The 21,380-nt window shown below is 46.2% G+C and overlaps 1 protein-coding gene across 3 annotated transcripts in view; it reads left to right on the top strand.

Annotated features, from left to right (window-relative positions):
* ARHGAP21 (Rho GTPase activating protein 21) overlaps positions 1-21,380 on the top strand; it is a 291,419-nt gene that overhangs the window by 28,410 nt on the left and 241,629 nt on the right. Inside the window, exon 1 of one of the 3 annotated variants that reach the window (XM_063921620.1) lies at positions 19,347-19,486. The exons of 1 other annotated variant lie outside the window; for it this stretch is intronic. In XM_063921620.1, coding sequence (XP_063777690.1) covers positions 19,403-19,486 — 84 coding nt within the window. In that variant the 5' untranslated portion in view covers positions 19,347-19,402. Of the gene's footprint in view, positions 1-19,346; positions 19,487-21,380 lie in introns of those variants that run through there. One more of the 3 variants, XM_063921622.1, reaches the window with a different exon arrangement.

Raw genomic sequence — 21,380 nt, 5'->3', positions numbered from 1 at the left:
TTTGTTGTAAATTGGTCCAGGCATTCGGGAGTTATGCTGTCTCATGAAATACTCTGTGCTGCTGTCCCACCCCTAGGGGTGCTAAGGGTGTCTTCCCCCCCCCCCTCCCCCCACAGTGTTTGTTCCCAGATTGTAATAGGCCCTACACACTGGCCGATATTATGAAAGATATGAACGATCTCGTTCATAAATGAACGAGAACTCGTTCATATCTTTCAGTGTGGAGACTCCAGCGATGAACGATGCGCGGCCCCGCGCTCGTTCATCGCTGGTCTCCCGTCGGCTGTGCATGCAGGCCAATATGGAGGATCTCGTCCATATTTGCCTGCACTTCAATGCAGCCGGGTGACGGGGGAGTGAAGAAACTTCACTCCCCCCGTCACTGCCCCCCCCCCCCCCCGCCGCCGGGTCGCTCGTCGGCCGTATCGGCCGTCGGGCACCTCGGCGGCGCATCGTTTAATGTATAGGGCCCCTAAGGCATATGTGTACCAAGTTTTGAGTACATTGCTCCAGCAATACTGGAGTTATGCTGTCTCCTGACATACTCTGTGCTGTTGTCTCCCCCCTAGGGGTGCTAGGGATTTCTAATTGTTTTAGTTACCTCGGCCATGTTTTAATACGCTTGTATGTAAAATTTCACGATCTTTGCTTGTAAACTGTGGATTTGTATAGAAAGACAGAAGGACAAATTGTCGCTTTTATATATTAGAGATATGCTGTGTAATACTACACCAATAAATACATTTGTTCCATAATGCTGCATTGGTGCAAGCCCTTTAACCCTTTAAGCCCTTTTATCTTGATGTGGATGAGTGCTTTATTTCTTATAGTGTGTGTATATATATATATATATATATATATATATATATATATATATGTACATTCATGCACACGATATCATGGTGTTGTCTGTGATATTTTTTTTTTCTCTTAAAAATCCTGTCTTGGAGTCTTTGCAAGACTTAGTAGTCTGATTTTTCTTCTCCTTCTGTTCTAATGGCACATTCATTGAGAATCTGACAGCAGTTCACAAATAAATGTTCTTGGCAGGAGAGGGTGGAATATGCTAAAATAAAGATCCATTGAGTATAGTTATCGCCATCTGCTCCCTTTTCTTTCCCAAACTTCATTCTGTTTTCTTCCCTTATTGTGCAGCCTTGGTGAGCTGCCCACTCTGGGGACAGCAGTGCGGATTGAGGGGAAGGAGCGGGGAGTATGGCTGTTGGAGTTCACCAAGTCTTGGGCTGTGGGATAAAGTCTAATTACTTACAAATTCTGCATGTCAGCTTTGGTCCTTTAACTGCTGGGAAGTTATGTTAAATGTCTTTCTTTTAAATATATTATTATTACATTTTATTTATAAGGCGCCACAAGTGTTTCGCAGTGCCATACAAAGGCCAGTACAGGGAGACAAAACTTAACATTACAGTAAATAAATCACAAAAATAGAGTACAGGTAACAAAGAGCACCGCAATTCTGAAAACATAATACAGCTTAGATGTAAGTAACGAGTAAGTGATCAGCGTACAACTAGGAGCTGGTGGCCATAGATAGAGATGAGCCTTTACCAGCAGGAGAAAAAAAAAAAAAAAAATATATATATATATATATATATATATATATATATATATAGCTTCAATAAGAGGTGGCACTCTGTGACTTTTTCAATAATCAAATGCGTGTATTGTGGAACATCAACGTTTCAGGGACCCCCGTCCCCTTCATCAGGATAACCCAACGTGACAAACAACAGTGTTTAAGGAGTGTGATCTACTTAAACACTGTTGTTTGTCACGTTGGGTTATCCTGATGAAGGGGACGGGGGTCCCCGAAACGTTAATGTTCCACAATACACGCATTTGATTATTGAAAAAGTCACCGAGTGCCGCCTCTTATTGAAGCTCTGTACGTAAGGCCTGTGGAGGTTACCGGTGCAAGATTGTCCTTTACGGACTGGGTGAGTGCCGGGGATCCGGAGTGAGTGTGTGTGTGTGTGTGTGTGTGTGTGTGTATGTGTATGTATATATATATATATATATATATATATATATATATATATATATATATATACACATACACATATATATATATATATATATATATATATATATATATATATTCTTTTTTTTTTTTTTTAAGCATGGTGGTTAGTATTGCTGTTTCACAGTTCTGGGGTCATGGGTTAAATTCCGCACAGGACACTGTCAGTGTGTAGTTTGTATGTGCTCCCCATGTTTGCATGGCTTACGAGAGTCCAAAATATATTTGGAAGGTTGATTTGCTTCTAACAAAATTAACCCTAGGGTGGATGTGTTCATGCAATTGGGAATATTTATGGTTGATTCAATGGATTGCGAAATAAATAGCGCCAGGAAGATGGTCCCAGCGCTATTCAATTCAGCGTGGTGCCGAAATCCAACAAAACTAGTGTCGCGGTGCTGTTTTGTGCCCTTGCACGGCGCAAACAGCATCTCGGAGGGACACTTATGTCGGAGAGTGCCCGTTCTCGCGCCTAAGCACCCAGTTTAAGGTGCGAGTATGGGCAAAGCAGCTTCCTGAATTGAATAGTGCCAGGGAACTCCATCCCGGCGCTATTAACTTCGCAATCAGTTGAATCAACCCCATAGATTGTAAGCTCCTCTGGAGCAGAGATTGATGATTATGATTATTCTCTGTATATTGTTGTCATATACTAATAATAATTATACTAAATCGTAATACATAACTTGTTTGTTGCTGCTGTTGGCCCGCCCCCCTCCCCCTGATTGATGCTGTTGTCCCCGCCCCCTCCCCCTGATTGTGGCTGGTGTCCCGCCTCCTCCCCATGATTGATTGATTTTTTTTTTAATTTTTTTTTTTAACCTACTATTTTAATTAAATAACTACAGGCCTAAAACTGAATAGTTTGTTATAGAGAAACCATTTGGTGAGCTACATTATTAAAATGGGAGATTGGTATTCTCTGTGTTCTCATCCAGTAAAGCCTCACGTTTGGTAGCCATCTGACATCAATTACTATTTGTCCCTACCAATATGTGTGTTTTGAAAATGACTACAGAATTTGGTTTAAAAATATCATCAACAGACTTTTTCTGTCCTATGAAATTACAAATACGGAATTGTAAGTGGTAATTTATCGCCCTCTCTCCAAGACTCTGAGAGATACAGAAGGGAATTCAATTGTAAACGTGGTAATTTACCTCTGGCAAATTGAAGCAGCGGGGCTATTCTATTAGCCGTGAAGGCAGCTCGCAGGCTGCAGTTAATGGGGATTTTTTTTTCAGAGACTGAGCAGGCTTGAAGAGAAATCAGTGACAAATATTCTGTTTTCAGGCAACGTTAATGCATAGGTCCAGGAACTTATCCCGGATTCGATGTGTTAATGTCCATTAACGGTGCAATTTACGGGGTGAGAAAAAGGGGCTCTGGTTGAATAGCTGAAGGCTTTAAAGCCTGAGGCTACCACCCTTTTTCACCCGTGGTAAATGACGACTACTACTACTGCTACTACTATTCTAAATAATTGAATTGCAGATATAATTGGAGGACCATTTGCAGGTTACATTGGGGGTTCCTGGTGAATGTAATGGCTCCACATTGCTAGTATTGTTATGTGGGGCACAAGAATAGGTCAACTTTGACCCAAGCACCAAATGGCTATTGGACTAAATGCATAGCTGTAGCCATTTTGTTTTTCAGCAGAATGACCAATCAGAGCCAAGCATGCTGATTTCCCGACCATCACAAACACTTGGCATCTGTTAGTCATGGAAAGGAAGACCAGTTTTACCCGGCACAGTGTATAATTTTCAGGCCACATTGTAAATCAGCCTATTGTTACACAAGGGGCAAATTTACTAAGGTGGGAGATTTTTAGAACTGGTGATGTTGCTCATAGCAACCAATCAACTTCTACTTAACATTTATCTAGCTGCTTCTAGAAGATAATAGATATAATCTGATTGGTTGCTATGGGCAACATCACTAGTTCTAAAAAAACCCTCCCACCTTAGTAAATTTACCCCAAGGTCTGCACGTAGGGTCGGCACTGGTAAATCTTTAGTGAAATATCTTCTAAGAAAATGTTCTTAAAGCACTAAAAAAGCTAAAACACCGGTAAATGCATAATCATTTACCGTAGCTAGAATGTTTGTGATTGTATACATCACTACCCCTCACTGCAGCCTATTGCCATAGACACAAGGATCCAGCACGAGTTATCCATTTCCCTCAGAGCTGTTGTTTATGAAATGATTATACAGGGTGAGTATCCCATATCCAAATATTCCGAAATACGGAATATTCCAAAATACAGAATTTTTTGAGTGAGATAGTGAAACCTTTGTTTTCTGATGGCTTAATGTACACAAACTTTGTTTAATGCACAAAGTTATAAAAAATATTGGCTAAAATGACCTTCAGGCTGTGTGTATAAGGTGTATATGAAACATAAATGCATTCTGTGCTTAGACTTAGGTCCCATCACCATGATATCTCATTATGATATGCAAATATTCCAAAATACGGAAAAATCCGATATTTAAAATACTTCTGGTCCCAAGCATTTTGGATAAGGGATACCCAACCTGTATATGCGTTTGAGAATTGTAAGTTTGTTTTGTGTATACCTCCCCTCTTTCTCTGGAACAGTTGGGCACCTCCTCATAAATTGTGCCACTCACTCAATGGGCGGTATTCAAATGATATATCACGCCCAATCTCCTTTCTAAAGTGATCCCCGTTATCACGCATATTGTGCCCATAGTAATCAGGTTTAGCTCCGTAAAGTGTTGGACACCCTTGTTACCCTGGGGGCAGTAGCTGAAATGATTATACCACACCCATCAGCAGAAACAGAACGGGTGTGGAAGGGGATGTAAAGAATTGAATACAGCCCAGTGTGTTCCATGTACTCTGCCATTTGCACTAGAGATGAGCGGGTTCGGTTTTACTCGGTTTTACTCGGTTCTCAAAACGGCATCTAATTGGCTCACGGATGTCACGTGTTTTGGATAGCCAATAAGATTCGGTTTTGAGAACCGAGTAAAACCGAATCCGCTCATCTCTAATTTGCACGTGTCATACCTTCTGACCCTATTTCAGACACATCACGGAGCCTAACACCACCCTATGATCTAAGACTGTAAACATGAGACCTGGCCTGTCAGACCTAGGTGTGAGAGCTGCACACTGCCGTACCATCTGACCAGGCGGTTTAGATGGTACGTGTTACATTTTTCACATTGCAGTAGATTCACAACACAAACACTGATGTTGGCTAACTGTTTATTTTTACGTTTGTAGTCCTGTGACTCGAATGTAACTTTCCATGAGCATTTAAAGTTAACAGGTTATAACTAATTTTCTCTTTTGTTCCTTGGAATGTTTAGTATAGGTTCAAGCTGATTTTAAGAAAGTTTTAGCAGAATTCCTTGGAGAAAACAGATGTACTACTATTTGACTTACTTAAAGGAGCTTTCATCTTCAGATCGCTTTGATAGGTACATTGTGCAGCTTTTACCAAGTACTTGGAAGTATCTTTTTTTCCACTGTCTTCAGTATTTGTCAGGTAGACATTTATATGATCCGATTTGTTTTTGAGTCTGCTGCACAGAACAAGGCTCCTCAGCTGTTTCGCACATTGATACGTTTATACCCCTCCCCTGGAGCAAAGCAAAAGGTTCCAGGAAGACGTGAGACCGTAAATGAGTCGCCTAAAGATGATCAACAGACCTCCTTTCAGTTTTTTCCTCCAGTGGATCAGTGTCGCTGTTGATGGCGTAATTATGGAAAGGAAAGTGAGTTTAGATGTACAGTTACTGTAGATCAGTGATTTTCAACCTTTTTTCTCTGACGTCCTAGTGGATGCTGGGTACTCCGTAAGGACCATGGGGTATAAACGGGCTCCGCAGGAGACTGGGCACTCTTAAAAGAAAGATTAGGTACTATATCTGGTGTGCACTGGCTCCTCCCTCTATGCCCCTCCTCCAGACCTCAGTTAGTATCTGTGCCCGGCCAGAGCTGGATGCACCCTAGGGGCTCTCCTGAGCTTCCTAGAAAAGAAAGTATTTGTTAGGTTTTTTATTTTCAGTGAGATCTGCCGGCAACAGACTCACTGCTACGAGGGACTGAGGGGAGAGAAGCGAACCTACCTGCTTGCAGCTAGCTTGGGCTTCTAAGGCTACTGGACACCATTAGCTCCAGAGGGATCGAACACAGGCCCAGTCCTCGGTCGTCCGGTCCCGGAGCCGCGCCGCCGTCCCCCTTGCAGAGCCAGAAGAACGAAGAAAAGTTGAAAATCGGCGGCTGAAGACTCCGGTCTTCATTAAGGTAGCGCACAGCACTGCAGCACACCACACACTCCGGTCACTGATGGGTGCAGGGCGCTGGGGGGGGGGGCGCCCTGGGCAGCAATTAGATTACCTTACTTGGCGAAAAGCACATAATACAGTCTGATAAACTGTATATATGCATTAACCCCCGCCATTAAAGTACATAAGAGGACAGAAGCCCGCCGCTGAGGGGGCCGGGCCTTCTTCCTCAGCACACCGGCGCCATTTTCTCTTCACAGCTCAGCTGGAAGGAAGCTCCCCAGGCTCTCCCCTGCAGTATCCTGGTACACAAAGGGTAAAAAAGAGAGGGGGGGCACATAAATTTAGGCGAAAAACTGTGTATATAAGCTGCTATAGGGGAAAAATCACTCAGTATAGTGTACATCCCTGTATTATATAGCGCTGTGGTGTGTGCTGGCATACTCTCTCTCTGTCTCTCCAAAGGGCCTGGTGGGGGAACTGTCTTCAAATAGAGCATCCCCTGTGTGTGTGGTGTGTCGGTACGCGTGTGTCGACATGTCTGAGGTAAAAGGCTCCTCTAAGGAGGTGATAGAGCGGATAAGTGTGTGGGAGGGTGTCTCCGTCAACAACGCCGACACCTGTTTGGATATGTGTAAGTGCTGAGGTAAAATTATTGCACAAAAGGTTAGGGAACAGAAAGGAAATCTTCCCTGGTCTGTCCCTATGTCACAGAGTCCTTCAGAGTCTCTCTATGTTCACTATCCAAAATAACAAAGTATCGACACGGAGTTTAACTCCACTGTCGACTACGATAATGCAAAGTTACAGCCAAGAGGGCTAAAAGATATTCAATATATGATTATTGGAATAAAAGATGATTTGCATATCACTGATGACTCATCTGTCCCTGACACGAGAGTACACATGTTAAGGGGAAGAATGCTGAGGTAAATTTCCCTCCTCTCATGAGGAAAAAGAGCGGGAATCTCCAGACAAGAGATGGCAGCTTCCCACAAGAGAATTCTCAGGCTGTATCCTTTCCCCACTAGGGCCAGGATGTGTTGAGAATCTTCCCCTTGGGTGTCCTGTTTGCACTAGCTATTCTCAGGGATCCTGCAGATAGTGTGCACATTCTAGTATACTACCCAGACCGGCGATGGTGTCGGCATGGGTTTATAGCGCTGTGGCAGCGTGGACAGGTACCTTATCAGCAGAGATTGAGACCCTAGTATGCATATAAATATTTTAAGATGCTGTCTTAAGTGATAGATATATAATTATAAAGCATGCCCAAAGGGACATGAGTATACTGGGTCCTAGAGACAAAAGCTATGTCGATTTCTGCTTGACGTGTCCTGTAGAATATACATTGGACAGATGATGCCGACTTAAGAGGCATATGGAAGGCTGAGGATTGTGTGGAGAAAGGTTCTCGGGCCTGGTCTCCACAGCTATAGCTGGTAATTCTGATATTTTGCCTTATATTCCTGCACAGCCTAGGAAAGCACGACATTATTAAATGCAGCTTTTCGAATAAAGAAACAAGAAAGTCTGAGGTGCGTCCTTTTCTTGTCAGAGCCGGGGGCAGAGGAAAGAAGCTGTACAACACAGCTAGTCCCCAGGAACAGAAGTCCTCCCCGGCCTCTACAAAAATCCACCGCATGTCGCTGGGGCTCCACAGGCGGAGCTAGGCCCGGTGGGGACACGCCTTTGTAAGTTCAGCCACAAGTGGGTTCACTCCCTGTTAGATCCCTGGGCAATAGAAATTGTATCGCAGGGATACAGGCTGGACTGTGAGAAGATGCCCCCTCACCGAGGGACCCGGCTGGCTTCCCCCCAAGAGAGGGAGCCAGTGTTAACTGCAATTCGTAAATTGTATCTTCAACAGGTGGTGGTCAAGGGTCCCCTCCTTCAACAAGAGGGTGTTATTATTCGACCATGTTATAATCCCGAAACCAGACGGTTCGGTTAGACCCATATTGAATTAAAATTCCTGAACATATACCTGAAAAGGTTCAGGTTCAAGATGGAATCGCTAAGAGCGGTCATTGCAAACCTGAAATGAATCGGGACATAAGGGATGCATACCTTCGTGTCCCCATTTATCCACCTCATCAGGCGTACCTCAGAATTGCGGTACGGGATTGTCATTACCAATTTCACCAAGGTAATGGCGGATATGATGGTGCTCCTGCGGAAGCAAGGTGTCACTATTATCACATACTTGGATGATCTCCTCATAAAAGCGAGATCAAGAGAGCAGTTGCTGGACAGCGTATCACCTTCTCTGGAAGTGAAACGGCAACACGACTGGATTCTATATATTTCGAAGTCGCAGTTGGTTCCTACAGCTCATCTGCCTCGCCTAGGCATGATCCTAGACACAGACCAGAAGAGGGTTTATCTCCCGATAGAGAGAGCTCAGGAGCTCATGACACTGGTCAGGAATCTATTGAAAACCAAAACAGGTGTCAGTGCTTCACTGCACTCGAGTCCTGGGAAGGATGATGGCATCATACGATGCCATCCCCTTCGGCTGGTTCCATGCAAGGACAATGGAACTTACTGGACAAGTGGTCCGGATCACATCTTCAGATGCATTCGTTAATCACCCTATCCCCCAGGGCCAGGGTGTCTCTACTGTGGTGGCTGCGGAGTGCTCACCTTCTCGAGGGCCGCAGATTCGGCATTCAGGACTGGGTCCTGGTGACCACGGATGCAAGCCTTCGAGGGTGGGGGGCAGTTACACAGGGAAGAAAATTCCAAGGTTTGTGGTCAAGCCAACAGACTTGCCTTCACATCAATATCCTGGAACTAAGGGCCATATACAACGCCCTAAGTCAAGCGGAGTTCCTGCTTCGCGACCAACCGGTTCTGATCCAGTCAGACCGCAGGGGCTCATGTAAACCGCCAGGGCGGCACAAGGAGCAGGGTGGCGAGGGTAGAAGCCACCAGAATTCTTCGCTGGGCGGAGAATCAAGTAAGCGCACTGTCAGCAGTGTTCATTCCGGGAGTGGACACGACCTCCACCCGGGAAAGTGGTAACTTCATCAGGAAGTCTTCAAGCAGTTTTCAAATTGATGGAAACTGCCTCAGGTGGACTACATGGCGTCCCACCTCAATAAAAAGATAAAAAAGGTTTTACGCTGGGTCAAGGGACTCTCAGGCGATAGCTGTGGTCGCACTAGTAACACCGTGGGTGTTCCAGTCGGTCTATATATTCCCTCTTCTTCCTCTCAGACCCAAGGGCTGAGAATTGTAATAAACGGAGGAGTGTGAACAAAATTCTTTGCTCCGGATTGGCCAAGAAGGACTCGGTACCCGGAACTGCAAGAAATGCTCTCAGAGGACCCATGGCCTCTGCCTCTCAGTCAGGACATGTTGCAACAGGGACCCTGTCTGATCCAAGACTTACCGCGGCTGCGTTGGACGGCATGGCGGTTGAACGCCGGATCCTAGCGGAAAAGGGCATTCTGGATGCAGTTATTCCTACGCTGAAAAAGGCTAGGAAAGACGTGACAGCAAGACTTTTTCACTGTATATGGCGAAAATAGGTTGCTTGGTGTGTGGCCGGGAAGGCCCTACAGAGGAATTCCAGGGGGGTCGATTCCTGCACTTCCTACAGTCAGGAGTGACTATGGGCCTAAAATTAGGATCCATAAAGGCCAAGATTTTGGCCCTATCCCTTTTTCTCTCAAAAAGAACTGGCTTCACTGCCTGAAGTTCGGACGTTGTTACAGGGGTGCTGCATATTCAGCCCCTTTTGTGCCTCCAGTGGCACCTTGGGATCTTAACGTGTGTTGGATTCCTAAAATCCCACTGGTTTGAGCCACTTAAGACCGTGGAGCTAAAATATCTCACGTGGAAAGTGGTCATGCTTTTGGCCTTAGCTTGGCCTAGGCGTGTGTCAGAATTGGCGGCTTTGTCATGTAAAAGCCCATATCTGATCTTCCATATGGAAAGGGCAGAATGGAGGACTCGTCCCCAATTTCTCCCTAAGGTGGTATCATCGTTTCATTTGAACCAACCTATTGTGGTGCCTGCGGCTACTAGGGACTTGGAGGATTCCAAGTTGCTGGACGTAGTCGGGGCCCTGAAACTTTGTTTCCAGGACGGCTAGAGTCAGAAAAACTGACTCGCTATTTATCCTGCATGCACCCAACAAGCTGGGTGCTCCTGCTTCAAAGCAGACTATTGCTCGCTGGATCTGTAGCACGATTCAGCTTGCACATTCTGCGGCTGGACTGCCGCATCCTAAATCGGTAAAAGCCCATTCCACGAGGAAGGTGGGCTCTTCTTGGGCGGCTGCCCGAGGGGTCTCCGCTTTACAACTTTGCCGAGCTGCTACTTGGTCGGGTTCAAACACTTTTGCAAAATTCTACAAGTTTGATACCCTGGCTGAGGAGGACCTTGATTTTGCTCATTCGGTGCTGCAGAGTCATCCACACTCTCCCGCCCGTTTGGGAGCTTTGGTATAATCCCCATGGTCCTTACGGAGTACCCAGCATCCACTAGGACGTCAGAGAAAATAAGAATTTACTCACCGGTAATTCTATTTCTCGTAGTCCGTAGTGGATGCTGGGAGCCCGTCCCAAGTGCGGACTCTCTGCAATACAAGTATTTAGTTATTGCTTAACTAAAGGGTTATTGTATGAGCCATCTGTTGAGAGAGGCTCAGTTATTGTTCATACTGTTAACTGGGTATAGTTATCACGAGTTGTACGGTGTGATTGGTGTGGCTGGTATGAGTCTTACCCTGGATTCCAAATCCTTTCCTAGTAATGTCAGCTCTTCCGGGCACAGTTTCCCTAACTGAGGTCTGGAGGAGGGGCATAGAGGGAGGAGCCAGTGCACACCAGATATAGTACCTAATCTTTCTTTTAAGAGTGCCCAGTCTCCTGCGGAGCCCGTCTATACCCCATGGTCCTTACGGAGTACCCAGCATCCACTACGGACTACGAGAAATAGAATTACCGGTGAGTAAATTCTTATTTTTACTCGCTGCACATGCAACAATATTTTAAAATTGCCAAGGCAAAACCCCCCCCAAAAAACACACATTAGCCCTCACAGTAAAAAAAAAAATCCACACATACATTGTTTTTTTCTATGTAGGCGAATCACATTGCTCCCCACATAAATCAATCACATTTCTCCCCACATAAATCCTATTGCTCCCCACAGGAGAAATAAAATAACAAATATTAGCCCCTACCGGTCAGCTGTCCTCCTCCCTGTCCCTCAGTGGCGGGGTTGTTCATAGTGGAGTGCTGCGAATACTGAGCAGCAGGCAGTCAGGCAGGTGTGGATATGGGTGGGCAAGGAAAGCTGTGGATGCAGGCGGGAACTGGAAGATATGTATGCAGGCGAGTGGGCTGGCTGGGTGGTGAAACACGGTTGCCGTGACCCATGATATAACACCGCCACATCTTCAAGGCATAGGTCACGGCCGGAGCACGACTGATCCTCTAAGAAGAGCCCGAGCCAACAGTTCACTCTGAGGGTGCAGGAAGTGGCTCTGGCTGCGCGGCACACCTTGCAACTGGTCGCGGCACACTGGTTGAAAAAGCCTGCTGTAGACTAATGTTGTTAATGAACTATCTGAAGTGCAGTGCACTCATTTATTGCTGTAGGTCAGTGCTTCATATTCCAATCTGCCTTTATCCATGCAAAGCCTGTTCATGGCCATCAGTTTGATAAGCTGTATCTCCCCCAAATTACAGTAACTGTGTGTACTCTGCTCCAACGGAAAGGGGCACAACGGTGGCAAAATGGTTTGTAGGGAGAGCAGCGCTCTATGCATACACACCGGGATCTAGGACCCAGAGTCTGCATGAAGGTGTAACCTCCAATCTCGTGTGCTACTGCAGCCATCCTTACTGTGTAAGATTATCACGGGTGTGGTATGACAGATAGACAGTCCAGTTAGACAGTCAATAGATAGACACCACATGTTAGACAGTCAAAAGGTCGACCGGGTCAAAAGGTAGACATGAAAATGGTAGACAATTTTTTTTCGTTGCATTTTTGGGGTTTGTGTGTATAGTTTTGTCATCTGGAACCCCCAATTGTAGAAAGGCATCCCCTCGCCACAAGGTTTCTAACCAACTCTATGCTGACATGGATAGAGAAGGTATGAAAAAGTCCAAATGCATGTAAAAGTGAAAAAAAACCCTGTGTGTACCTTTTTTTTATGTTTAGCATTTTCATGTTGCCATTTTGTGCTGTCTACCTTTTGACCCTGTCGACCTAATATCTGTGTAACATATGGTGTCTACCTATTACTGTCTATCTATTATCCGGACACCGAGTATCACAGTACTGTTCACACTCGGCTCCTCACGACCCACACTTACCTGCAACGGGATCTGGTCTGAAGATCGACAGTGTCTAGGTCGACAATGTTTAGGTCGACCACTATAGGTCGACAGTCACTAGGTCGACATGGATGGAAGGTCGACAGGGTTTCTAGGTCGACATGTGCTAGGTCGACAGGTCTAAAGGTCGACATGAGTTTTTCACATTTTCTCTAACGTCCTAAGTGGATGCTGGGGACTCCGTCAGGACCATGGGGTTTAGCGGCTCCGCAGGAGACAGGGCACAATAATAAAAGCTTTAGGATCAGGTGGTGTGCACTGGCTCCTCCCCCTATGACCCTCCTCCAAGCCTCAGTTAGATTTTTGTGCCCGGCCGAGAAGGGTGCAATCTAGGTGGCTCTCCTGAGCTGCTTAGAATAAAAGTTTAAGTTAGGTTTTTTATTTTCAGTGAGTCCTGCTGGCAACAGGCTCACTGCTACGAGGGACTTAGGGGAGAGAAGTAAACTCACCTGCGTGCAGGATGGATTTGCTTCTTAGGCTACTGGACACCATTAGCTCCAGAGGGAGTCGGAACACAGGTCTCACCCTGGGGTTCGTCCCGGAGCCGTGCCGCCGACCCCCCTTGCAGATGCCGAAGTTGAAGAGGTCCAGAAACAGGCGGCAGAAGATTTTCAGTCTTCATAAGGTAGCGCACAGCACTGCAGCTGTGCGCCATTGTTGTCAGCACACTTCATACCAGCGGTCACTGAGGGTGCAGGGCGCTGGGGGGGGCGCCCTGGGCAGCAATGTATTATACCTTTTTTATGGCTAAAATACATCACATATAGCCCTTGAGGCTATATGGATGTATTTAACCCCTGCCAGAACTCACAAACTCCGGGAGAAGAGCCCGCCGTTTTAGGGGGCGGGGCCTATTCTCCTCAGCACACGGCGCCATTTTCCTGCTCAGCTCTGCTGTGAGGAAGGCTCCCAGGCTCTCCCCTGCACTGCACTACAGAAACAGGGTTAAAACAGAGAGGGGGGGCACTTATTTGGCGATATGATTACATATGTGAAAATGCTATAAGGGAAAACACTTGTATAAGGGGTTGTCCCTGTATAATTATAGCGTTTTTGGTGTGTGCTGGCAAACTCTCCCTCTGTCTCCCCAAAGGGCTAGTGGGGTCCTGTCCTCTATCAGAGCATTCCCTGTGTGTGTGCTGTGTGTCGGTACGTGTGTGTCGACATGTAGGAGGACGATGTTGGTGAGGAGGCGGAGCAAATTGCCTGTATTGGTGATGTCACTCTCTAGGGAGTCGACACCGGAATGGATGGCTTATTTAGGAATTACGTGATAATGTCAACACGATGCAAGGTCGGTTGACGACATGAGACGGCCGGCAAACAAATTAGTACCTATCCAGGCGTCTCAGACACCGTCAGGGGCTTGTAAAAACGCCCATTTACCTCAGTTGGTCGACACAGACACAGACACGGACACTGACTTCAGTGTCGACGGTGAAGAAACAAACGTATTTTCCTTTAGGGCCACACGTTACATGTTAAGGGCAATGAAGGAGGTGTTACATATTTCTGATACTACAAGTACCACAAATAAGGGTATTATGTAGGGTGGGAATAAGCTACTTATAGTTTTTCCTGAATCAGATAAATTAAAGTGTGTGATGATACGTGGGTTTCCTCTGATAGAAAATTATTGGAGGTATACCTTTTCCCGCCAGAAGTGAGGGCGAGTTGGGAAACACACCTTAGGGTGGATAAGGCGCTCACACGCTTATAAAAACAAGTGGCGTTACCGTCTCCAGATACGGCCGCCCTCAAAGAGCCAGCTGATAGGAAGCTGAAAAATATCCTAAAAAGTATATACACACATACTGGTGTTATACTACGACCAGCAATCGCCTCAGCCTGGATGTGCAGCGCTGGGGGGGCTTGGTCGGATTTCCTGACTGAAAATATTGATACCCTTGACAGGAACAATATTTTGACTATAGAGCATTTTAAGGATGCATTTCTATATATGCGAGATGCGCAGAGGGATATTTGCATTCTGGCATCAAGAGTAGATGTGATGTCCATATCTGCCAGACGATGTTTATAGACACGACAGTGGTCAGGTGATGCAGATTCCAGACGGCACATGGAAGTATTGCCGTATAAAGGGGCGGTCCATCGGACCTGGTGGCCATGGCAACAGCTGGAAAATCCACTTTTGTTACCCCAAGTCACATCTCAGCAGAAAAGGACACAGTCTTTTCAGTCTCAGTCCTTTCGTACCCATAAAGGCAGGCGGGCAAAAGGCCAGTCATATCTGCCCAGGGTTAGAGGAAAGGGAAGAAGACTGCAGCAGGCAGCCCATTCCCAGGAACAGAAGTCCTCCACAGCTTCTGCCAAGTCCGCAGCATGACGCTGGGGCCATACAAGCGGACTCAGGTGCGGTGGGGGGTCATCTCAAGAGTTTCAGCACGCAGTGGGCTCACTCGCAAGTGGACTCCTGGATCCTACACGTAGTATCCCAGGTGTACATTGGAAATTCGAGACGTCTTCCCCTCACAAGTTCCTGAAGTCTGCTTTACCAACGTCTCCCTCCGACAGGGAGGCAGTATTGGGAAAAAATTCACAGGCTGTATTCCTAGCAGGTGATAATCAAAGTACCCCTCCTACAACAAGGGAAGGGGTATTATTCCACACTATATTGTGGTACTGAAGCCAAACGGCTCGGTGAGATCTAAAAGATTTGAACAATTACATACAAGGGTTCAAATCAAGATGGAGTCACTCAGAGCAGTGATAGCGAACCAGGACGATATGGTGTCACTGGATATCAGGGACGCTTACCTACATGTCCAAATTTTGCCCTCACCAAGGGTATCTCAGGTTCGTGGTACAGAACTGTCACTATCAGTTCAGAAGCTGCCGTTTGGATTGTCCACGGCACCCCGGGTCTTTACCATGGTAATGGCCGAAATGATGATTCTTCCTAAAAGAAATATGGACGCTTTCCTGATAAGGGCAAGGTCCAGAGAACAGTTGGCGGTCGGAGTAGCACTATCTCAAGTAGTTCTACGACAGCACGAGTGGATTCTAAATATTCCAAAATCGCAGCTTTTTCCGACGACACGTCTAATGTTCCTAGGAATGATTCTGGACACAGTCCAGAAAAGGATGTTTTCTCCCGGAGAAGAAGGCCAGGGAGTTATCCGAGCTAGTCAGGAACCTCCTAAAACCAGGAAAAGTATCAGTGCATCATTGCACAAGGGTCCTGTGAAAAATGGTGGTTTCTTACAAAGCGATCCCATTCGGTAGATTTCACGCAAGAACCTTTCAGTGGAATCTGCTGGGAAAATGGTCCGGATCGCATCTTCAGATGCATCAGCGGATAACCCTGTCTCCAAGGACAAGGGTGTTTTCTTCTGCGGTGGCTGCAGAGTGCTCATCTATGAAAGGGCCGCAGATTCGACATTCAGGACTGGGTCCTGGTGACCACGGATGCCAGCCTGAGTGGCTGGGGAGCAGTCACACAAGGAAAAAAATTTCCAGGGAGTGTGATCAAGTCTGGAGACTTCTCTCCACATAAATATACTGGAGCTAAGGGCAATTTACAAGGCTCTAAGCTTAGCAAGACCTCTGCTTCAAGGTCAGCCGGTATTGATCCAGTGGGACAACATCACGGCAGTCGCCCACGTAAACAGACAGGGCGGCACATGAAGCAGGAGGGAAATGGCAGAAACTGCAAGGATTCTTCGCTGGGCGAAAAATCATGTGATAACACTCTCAGCAGTGTTAATTCCGGGAGTGGAAAACTGGGAAGCAGACTTCCTCAGCAGGCATAACCTCCACCCGGGAGAGTGGGGACTTCAGCGGGAAGTCTTCCACATGATTGTAAACCGTTGGGAAAAACCAAAGGTGGACATGATGGCGTCCCGCCTGAACAAAAAACTAGACAAATATTGCGCCAGGTCAAGGGACCCTCAGGCAATAGCGGTGGACGCTCTGGTAACACTGTGGGTGTACCAGTCAGGGTATGTGTTCCCTCCTATGCATCTCATACCAAAAGTACTGAGAATCATAAGAAGGAGATGAGTAAGAACGATACTCGTGGTTCCGGATGGGTCAAGAAGGACTTGGTACCCGGAACTTCAAGAGATGCTCACGGAAGAACCGTGGCCTCTACCTTTAAGAAAGGACCTGCTCCAGCAGGGGCCTTGTCTGTTCCAAGACTTACCGCGGCTGCGTTTGACGGCATGGCAGTTGAACGCCGGATCCTGAAAGGGCATTCCAGATGAAGTCATCCCTACCCTGGTCGAAGCCAGGAAGGATGTAACCGAAAAACATTTTCACCGCATTTGGCGAAAATATGTTGCGTGGTGTGAGGCCAAGAAGGTCCCTACAGAGGAATTCCAACTGGGTCGTTTCCTACATTTCCTGAAAACAGGACTGTCTATGGGCCTAAAATTAGGGTCCATTAAGGTTCAAATTTCGACCCTGTCAAATTTCTTCCAGAAAGAACTGGCTTCAGTGCCTGAAGTTCAGACGTTTGTAAAAGGGGTACTGCATATACAGCCTCCTTTTGTGCCTCCAGTGGCACCTTGGGATCTCAATGTTGTTTTGAGTTTCCTAAAGTCACATTGGTTTGATCCACTCACCACTGTGGAATTAAAATATTTCACATGGAAGGTGAAGATTCTATTAGCCCTGGCTTCAGACAGGCGTGTGTCCGAATGGGCGGCTTTATCATATAAAAGCCCTTACTTAATTTTTCATTCTGACAGGGCAGAATTGAGGACTCGTCCTCAATTTCTCCTTAAGGTGTTTTCTGTTTTTCACATGAACCAACCTATTGTGGTACCTGCGGCTACTAGGGACTTGGAGGACTCCAAGTTACTTGACGTTGTCAGGGCCCTGAAAATATATGTTTCCAGGACGACTGGAGTCAGAAAATCTGACTCGCTGTTTAGCCTGTATGCACCCAACAAGATGGGTGTTCCTGCTTCTAAGCAGACGATTGCTCGCTGGATTTGTAGTACAATTCAGCTTGCACATTCTGTGGCAGGCTTGCCACAGCCAAAATCAGTAAAAGCCCATTCCACAAGGAAGTGGGCTCATCTTGGGCGGCTGCCCGAGGGGTCTCGGCTTTACAACTTTGCCGAGCTGCTACTTGATCAGGGGCACACCCTGACTGAGGAGGACCTGGAGTTCTCTCATTCGGTGCTGCAGAGTCATCCGCACTCTCCCGCCCGTTTGGGAGCTTTGGTATAATCCCCATGGTCCTGACGGAGTCCCCAGCATCCACTTAGGACGTTAGAGAAAATAAGAATTTACTTACCGATAATTCTATTTCTCGTAGTCCGTAGTGGATGCTGGGCGCCCATCCCAAGTGCGGATTGTCTGCAATACTTGTACATAGTTATTGTTACAAAAATCGGGTTATTCTTGTTGTGAGCCATCTTTTCAGAGGCTCCTTCGTTGTTATCATACTGTTAACTGGGTTCAGATCACAGGTTGTACGGTGTGATTGGTGTGGCTGGTATGAGTCTTACCCGGGATTCAATATCCTTCCTTATTATGCACGCTCGTCCGGGCACAGTATCCTAACTGAGGCTTGGAGGAGGGTCATAGGGGGAGGAGCCAGTGCACACCACCTGATCCTAAAGCTTTTATTATTGTGCCCTGTCTCCTGCGGAGCCGCTAAACCCCATGGTCCTGACGGAGTCCCCAGCATCCACTACGGACTACGAGAAATAGAATTATCGGTAAGTAAATTCTTATTTTTTTTCTTTTTTTGAATTTTTTCATACTTAACGATCCACGTGGACTACGATTGGAACGGTAAAGTGTGCCAAGCGGTAGCGGAGCGAAGGCACCATGCCCGAAGCATGGCGAGCGAAGCGGTGCACTAATTTGGGATCCCGGTCACTCTACGAAGAAAACGACACACACAAAAAAAATCCTCATGTCGACCTTTAGACCTGTCGACCTAGCACATGTCGACCTAGAAACCCTGTTGACCTTCCATCCATGTCGACCTAGTGACTGTCGACCTGATGAACCACACCCACCTGCAACACCACTTGGTTACTTCTGGTTATAGCAGTTAACCCCTTCAGTACCACTGTGCTACTGCATTATCCTATTACTGTACCAATAAACCTAGTTACTTGCGCCCACTGGAACAATTAATTGAATATCGTCCCGTCTAAAGTGATCAGATGGATTGTATGCATTTAAGCATGTTGTACTGTCTTTCTAGACAAATACTAGGAGATTAGAATTCTTTAAAGTCTTCACTTTAACAATTGTATCACATCTTTATTAGCCTATTACAGTAACATATATGTTGTACATATTTCTGTACATTCGTGTAAGCTGTCACAGGAGTAGCTACATGCCTGAGATTTGGGATGGGGTTTGAGGTTCTTCTGATCTGTTAGCAGTACATATCTACTTTCTGTGTGCACAGAATAAATACTCTCTCATCAGGACCAGAGTGAAAGAAGATACAGTTTTAAAACCTCAAAATATCAATAATTTATTAGTAATGATATTTCAGTTTCTATTGGCTTCTAGCTGTATAATGTCCCTGTAGGTTATACCTGAGCACTGCCTGTAATGCCGGCCGGCCCCCTGATTGGTAAACAGTTCTGCTGCTGCTGCTGCTAGCTATTTGCTGAGTGGACGGAGTTGGAGAGAGGAAGGTTCTGCCTACAGTTCTGCTTACTGCATCGCTCTCATGTTATCAAATGTGCCACCAGCCGGCTGAGTCAGAGATGCTCACTGCGCAGTAAGCTAGCATGGCCCAGTTCAGAATCCTCGACTGCATGCTTAACCCCAACTGGAGTCTACTCTGCAATCTGTACTGTGCGTGGAGCAGCCAGGTCAGTAATGTGCATTTCTGTTATCTGGTGGGCACGTTGGAGACCTTCTGGTTGTCTCTGTATACTGTAGTGACACAGTTCTGATGCAGATAGTGCTGCACTGCTGAATCAGATCGTGTGTCCGGCAGAGCGCACAAAACAGTGTGTGTATTCACATAAGACAATGATGATCCAGTACAGCCAGGGCAGTGGTTATGTTGACACATTGCTCTGAACCCAAGAAATAAACACTTTCACTTTAATTGCATTTTATTGCTCAATATCTTGATGATAACTTGCTTACTGCTGCATATCTTTTATAGAACACCTGGATGTTACATGACTGATGTATAGATAACGTGACAATCTGGGCTATTTTAGCTAAGTAAAGGAGTCCGTAGTGCAGTGTCTAGGTAATACACACAGCTTGTTCAGGTCTGAATGAAACAGAAGCGTTTTACTGTTGTTTGCACAAGAGAACCAGAGAACAAAAGCCTAGTCCCCATGCAGGGCACTACCTCACGTTCTTGCACCCTGACTATAGAAGGCAGGTAGTCTGAAATGTAGCAGTCTCAGTCTTGCCTGCTTCCTGCAGGTATAGACACTGGCCTGGCCTGCAGTTTATCTGCCATGTCTTCTGAAAAGTCTCACACAGTCTTGAGGTACTTTGTGCCTCTTGCAGGAATGGACCCGGTCTGCTCGACCTACCTCAGCCCCACCTGGGCTCTGAACACTGCAGCTGTAAGGTGAGGGTGCACACCTTTTTTCTTCCTGTGTATGGGAGGTACATCCAGCCCTACACTGAGACAGTTGCTCACTATCGCCACCTATCTTAATATTGACATATATATGTATTTATTGCCAGTTATTTATATGGCGCACACATATTCTGCAGCGCTTTGCAGAGAATATTTGGCCATTCACATCACTCCCTGCCCCAGTGGAGCTTAATATAATATAATATATATATATATATATATATATATATATATATATATATATATATATATATATATATTCTATAGCTACCTCCATTATTCAAGTAATATGATCTCTGGCACTTTACACAAATTGCCCACAGTTATATGTGCTAGAAACTCCCTTCACCTCCCCCATCCCTTTTTTTGTGTAGCACGTTAGGCTGTAACCATACTGACTTTATTAACTATTAAGCCCCAGGCCATTTGACCAGCTTTTTCTGCAACCTTTCAGCAGAAAGGCATATGTACTGTGTTCAAGAAATGTGCTGTTAGTAAAATGACCCACGAGAGTGAGAGAGAGGGGTAGGTTACCTTGTTGTGGTAGTTGCATACTTGACTACTCTTTAATGGTCCCCACTGGAGGATTCTGGTGGGAGGTGCTGCTGTGTGCTTGCGTGACTGGTTAAATCTTTTCCTCGCTGTATAGTGATGCACAGTATGTGACAGCATATATGGGGTTGGGATGACGCATTTTGATGCAAATCAGGTCATCCAGACCCTGCACCCCAACTTAACTGGGGAGCCAGGCTAAATGCAAATGGCTGGCAAGCAGGAGTGGATAGGTATTTCACATTGATCAAATGTGCACTGAGGGGTCTATTTACTAAGCCTTAAGGGGGGTACTCACGGAGCGATATTCTAAGCAATCTGAGAAGATTGCTTAGAATTTGAGCATTTTCGCTCCGTGTGTACCCCCTACAGCGATAGCGATGCGCAACCCCGCGCATCGCTATTGCTGGTGCATGCAGGCCAATCTAGCGGGTCGCTCACTTCACCCGCTGGGTGAAATGAGCGGCCCCCCCGCTCAGCACAGATCGCGCTGTGCTGAGCGGCGGGAGGGATGTGTGCTGAGCGGTTCGCTCAGCACACATCTCTCCCGCATCGGCCTGTCTATATGGGCCTTCAGATGGAGATAAAGTGCACGGAGATAAAGT

This window comes from Pseudophryne corroboree, chromosome 5, assembly GCF_028390025.1.
Source record: "Pseudophryne corroboree isolate aPseCor3 chromosome 5, aPseCor3.hap2, whole genome shotgun sequence".
Classification (NCBI taxonomy): Eukaryota; Metazoa; Chordata; class Amphibia; order Anura; family Myobatrachidae; genus Pseudophryne; species Pseudophryne corroboree.
Note: the sequence above shows the minus strand (reverse complement) of the source record. Positions and strands in the feature narration are given on the sequence as shown.